This window comes from Sturnira hondurensis, unplaced genomic scaffold (assembly GCF_014824575.4).
Source record: "Sturnira hondurensis isolate 20B ecotype Veracruz unplaced genomic scaffold, ASM1482457v3 Scaffold0002532, whole genome shotgun sequence".
Classification (NCBI taxonomy): domain Eukaryota; kingdom Metazoa; phylum Chordata; class Mammalia; order Chiroptera; family Phyllostomidae; genus Sturnira; species Sturnira hondurensis.
In genome coordinates, this window is record NW_028075163.1 from 487,487 (window position 1) to 493,288 (window position 5,802).

Below are 5,802 nucleotides of genomic sequence, written 5' to 3' on the forward strand. Positions count from 1 at the left end.
GCACAAATGCAAACAGACTGTCACATCATTAGGGCAACTTATCCCCACAGTTAGGAGTGAGTGCTCTAGAATCAGTGTGAGGCTAAACATAAGGTGCGTTATATAACAGTTGTTTAAACTTATGGAAGTTACTTAAATTCTCATTTCACAATGAAGATAAATTGACGAATTAAAATATTAATTGTTCTCAGGAAAAAAACAGACTNGGTGGCTGATCCCTGGGTAGATCTGAGAGGTTTAATATTATAATCAAGGAAACTGTTAATGTACTACAGTGTACGGAGATAGTATGGACTGTAACACATTCATAAGGATTGCATTTTTAAAATTTATATTAAAATTATTCAGCAGAAAATTAATAGCAATTTGTTACATTTTTCTTTTCTCTTTCTCTATTCACTCACTGAGACAGCAAATGAATGAAAATACATGTCCTCTGACAAATAAGAATTTGCAATATAATAAAGAAAAAGATATGCAGAAACATAAAATACAATGTGACAAAAGCTAGAAGACAGGTAAGTGCACCTACCATAGAGAAACTAAAGAAGGGTGTGATTGTAGTTAAAAGTTGCTAGAACATCATGTCAGAGGAACTAGTAAGTGAATAGAGTCTTCAGTTCTAACCAAGTTACTGAGGATTTTTGTGTGTGAAGAAATATCATGAAGGACAAAGAAATGTCATCTCTTACCTGAATTAAATAAGTAACCAGTTCTCTATGCGAACAAGTATGGGAAAAAATATTTCAAGAGGTTACAAAAATTCCTAATATTTTAGAAAACAAAGATGCCCAAATCTATGTAATTTCTTGGTTTATAAATTTTTATGATGAATATAATTGTAACTCCACAGTATTTATTTTCTTACCTTAAGCTATACAGGTAACACATGAATACATACAATACATTGGCACTGGTAAAAAAAAAGTCAAACCATAGTGGTACAGCTAAATTATGCTGTTAGTGATCTTTTCCATCCATCCCACACTTTAGACCTCTCCTGAGTTGAATATATGTCCTTCCACATTGTTTCTGTATTTACAAGTGTGGTTTTATAAATATATGTGTGATTGTATTCCCTCTATATATGTATATATAAAGTTACTACATAATAATATAAATAAGTATATAATACACAAAATTATATAAAATATATATTTACATAACCGCATTTTGAAATATATATGCATACACACATGCATATATGTTTAATTTTTCAGGTGTTCCATTGTTAATCAACAATCAAACTTATACTTTATTTTTTATTTAGATGTTTTTCTTTGTAATTTTATATACAGTTTATTCTAAGTGTTTATGATTAGTCCATAATACAAATTACCACAGATTTTTAGATTTAATATTACTTGATTAATGGACATGTTGAATATTTCAATTTCTATTCTATTATAGGCACTTTGACAACAAGAATCACTGTATATACTTCCATGTGTATATGTGAGCATTGTTCCCTAGGATGGCGAGTAGTTAAATAGATTTGCTAATTTTTCGCTTTTAATAATCATGGTTACTAAACAATCTTTCTCTAAGTGTTGGGTCTATTTTCTCCAATCAGTTGTGCACAAGACTCGCTCTTCAACCCAGAGTTTACTAATCTTTGTTATCATAATCTTGACATTCTCTTGGTCATAAATATAATGTATGAATTGTATTATATTCATTTTAATTTTTAATTTCCTGATTATGAGTAAGGATAAGATTTATTTTATAGAATGGGACATTTGTATTTATTTCAGTATGAATGTTTTCACAATATAATTTGCCCACATATTTTCTATTAGTAAAATATATTTAAATTGCATAGTAAAATTGTGCAAAAGGAGAGAGTGAAAGTTGTGGTTCAGGTGAGATACGAGAAGGTTGATGGCATCTCAGATTTAAATAAAAGGATATATAGGCTTATTTGAGGGCAAAAATAGAGAAAATCATAAAAATGTGTTAGCTCAATGTATATATACATAAATCTACAGGTACAACAATGTAAGATTGAGAGAGCTTTTATCTGGTGACAAATGTTAATTTTCCCTCTGAGGTATGTGTAGGTAGTAACTCTCATCTTTTGAGATGAAGTGCACTGAAGGGACTTAATTAGGAAGAGAAAGGCTTAGACTTGGACAGGTTCCTTTATGGACTTTTAAAACAGGGAGGCTTTGCCCGAACAAGTGGCTCAGTTGGTTGGAGTGTTGTCCTACACACCAAAAAGGTCACAGGTTTGATCCCTGGTCAGGGCACCTCCAGGAAGCACACATCCTCATATGACGACTAAAAAAATACATAAAAGCAAAGTGAGGGGGGTCAATAACTGTTTGTAATCAAATAAATGGTGCTTATATTTTCTAATTTTAGATGTGGAATAATCCTTATCCTTTTACTTGTATGCACAAATGCAAACAGACTGTCACATCATTAGGGCAACTTATCCCCACAGTTAGGAGTGAGTGCTCTAGAATCAGTGTGAGGCTAAACATAAGGTGCGTTATATAACAGTTGTTTAAACTTATGGAAGTTACTTAAATTCTCATTTCACAATGAAGATAAATTGACGAATTAAAATATTAATTGTTCTCAGGAAAAAAACAGACTCACATTAAGCATTTAAAAATGTTTAACTATTACTTTATCACATAAATTCCCAATAATCTGCTTTCTCTATACTCCCCATGTCCCAATTTACATCATGATCCAGAAATGCCATGACATAGGTTTTCCAGAGCTCATTGACCCACATTTTCATATGTCAAAAGAGAATATCCATCCTTAGGAAATTTGGAGGCTTAATAGGCAAAAGCAAAAACTTTGGGATGAAACTTCAACAACTGATTAAGAGACAAAACTGTATCCTTATTATAATTAATATCAATGCCCAGTCAACTATTTATATTCAAATTTCTACTTCAATGGACAGTGATTTAGAATTATTTGTTCCTGATGACAAAGACTCCATAATCTACAAGTATCTGTAATAGTGGGTAAAGTACAGAGTGTCTCAGGAACAGTGTCAGTTGTGTTTCCAAAAAGAAAAGCAAAAACATACTATTAGGGGCGCAGTATGACTTCTGTGGGGATGAAAAATGTCTTTCTTTTTTCTAAGTTCTGTGGCTGGTGAATAACTAAATTGACATAACACAGATTAAAAAGAAAAAAACCAATTTAATTTCATACATACAGAGTTTACTTCTATGAGATTCAAAAAAGTAACTAAAGTAGGAAGTTTTTATACCTCTTAAACAAGGGTACAGAAAAAAAGGGGGCAAGATAAGGGGGTCTGGACTTGGGGTAGTAAATTAATAGAGAAGTAACAAGTTTTGTTTACACAGATTTCTTAGCCTCAATTTCCTATTTCTGGGGATAATGATGACTTCTGCACTCCTGGTCCAGGAAGATACCTACACATGCATATATCTCCTGCTTTTAGAGAGATAAAGGAGGGTCAAAGTGCCCCTTTTCCACTGGCTATTTCTCAAATAACATTAACTTGGAAAAATACACCCAAGTGGAAGTCTTATTTCTTAACAAGACTCTTAGACTATTATTTTGAATATGAAGGGGAGCAGAATATGCTACCCCAAAGTATGCCACTTAAGCATACTGATTATATTGGAATGAGTTTAATCAACAAATCATGGTGTGGGGTAGAAGTATGTGGAACAAAAGAAGAGTTATAAAGGAAAGCTTGGATGAAGTGGACTGCTTATAGAGTACCCTTAATGAAAAGCAAGTCATAAAAATTGTTTGACTAATTAGATATGTGTAGGAAAGGGAAGGAAACTCAGAATATAGGTTACAATAATATTGAAATGTTTCTCTGTTAAGGTCAGGAGTAAATCCCAGGGCCACTGAAGAGCGATGACAAGTGCAATGCACTGTTTGATTCCTGATAAGCTGCCATCAGGCCCACTTTTCTCATCCCAAATGAACCACGCATCAGTGAGAATGAACCTCTTTCTGGTCATTCTCCAATAATCAACACATTCTCTAAGTGTTGGTATTTCAGTCTCAATGCTACTCCCTGCAAGTTAGTATGTTCCCAAACTGTTATTACTAAAATTATTTTTAGTAATAATTGAAAAGAGCTTATTCTTCATTCAAAATATCCCTTCTATTTTGTGTCTTTCAATTGCACTTTTCTTACTCATGCATCCAAAACCATTTCCTCTCAATGGATTGAAGATTTTGGATTTTCATATATTTAACTCTGAATTTTGGTACCTAGGTATTTTTCCTCATTTAGCATCAATACATAAGCCGCACTGCATATTACAAACCTAAAATACTATTTGACACTGAGATGATGAAATAATTTCTCCATGAATTGCAATCCTTTCATTTTGGCTTATTTCTGAACTCATAAGTGCTTTCCAAATATTTAAGGTATGGTTTATTTGCTTTAGAGAAAAATCCAGGAAGAGGAAATTTGACATCTGACTCTGATTATGTCAGCATATAATAAGACCAATGTCCATCCATCCACTTTTATTCTCATTGGCATTCCTGGATTGGAGGCTGCTCACATGTGGATCTCCATCCCCTTTTGTGCCGTCTACCTTCTGGCTTTAGTGGGAAACTGCTCTCTTCTGTTTATCATCAAGACAGACTCCAGCCTCCATGAGCCAATGTACCTCTTCCTCTGCATGCTGGCTGTGGCGGACGTTACTGTGTGTACTACAGCTGTGCCCAAACTTCTCAGCCTCTTCTGGTTCCATGATGGAGAGATTCGCTTGGAAGCTTGCCTGACTCAGGTATTCCTGGTTCACTCTTGCTCCACCATGGAGTCTGGCTTCTTCCTAGCCATGGCTTTTGACCGTTGTGTAGCCATTTGTAATCCATTAAGACACTCAGCTATTCTGACACATTCTGTAATTGGGATGATGGGTCTAGCTATTGTCCTCCGGGGAATGGTGCTTCTCAGTCCTCACCCTTTCCTGCTACGTTGGCTTCCCTACTGCAGAACCAATATCATTTCCCACACCTACTGTGAGTTCATGGCCCTCATCAAGATTGCCTGTGCCGAGACAAGAATCCGCAGAGTCTATAGCCTCCTTGTTGCCTTCCTTACAGGAGGAGTAGACTTCATATTGATTATTTGTTCTTATGTCCTCATATTGCACACTGTCTTCCACCTTCCATCTAAGGACGCCCGACTCAAGACCTTGGGCACCTGTGGCTCCCATATCTGTGTAATCTTAGTGTCCTACACTCCAGCCTTCTTCTCGTTTCTCACCCACAGGTTTGGGCACCGTGTGCCTCCCCATGTCCACATATTTGTGGCCAACATCTATCTTCTGGTTCCACCCATGGTGAACCCCATTATCTATGGGGTAAGGACCAAGAAGATACGGGACAGGTTCCTTAAATTTTTCAGTTTTTCAAAGCCTCTGAACTAAATGATTTTCATTGGTGAGTAATAACTGAACAAACATTATATTACCTATCTCAGAATCCTCATCTTCTTCATCAAAATCCTCTTCTAGTAGTCAGAGAGCCAATGATTTTTTTGTGTGTGGAAAATAACTACTTGAGAGACATATTCTGTTTTAATAATCATCATACTAAGGCAGATATATTACCAAGTAGGATCTTTTAATCAAAATATTAAACATTGACTTCTAAAAAAAAAACAAAAAAGAAAAACTATGCAGAGTCATCTGACGCTAAACACAATGATATTTGAAATCAAAAAGGGGGAGGGGTTTTCAGGGACCTGTGTAAAGGACGCATGGACTACACCAAAGGGGGTTAGGATTGAGAATGGGAGGTGGGAATGGCTGGGGTAGCGGGGAGTGG

The 5,802-nt window shown here is 35.3% G+C and overlaps 1 protein-coding gene across 1 annotated transcript; it reads left to right on the forward strand.

The window, feature by feature from the left end:
• Positions 1-4,433: 4,433 nt before the first annotated feature.
• LOC118982909 (olfactory receptor 52D1-like) lies at positions 4,434-5,402 on the forward strand. Its single transcript, XM_037040056.1, has one exon. The coding sequence runs from the start codon at positions 4,452-4,454 to the stop codon at positions 5,400-5,402; it is 951 nt and encodes a 316-aa protein (XP_036895951.1). The 5' UTR covers positions 4,434-4,451.
• The last annotated feature ends 400 nt before the right edge of the window (positions 5,403-5,802 follow it).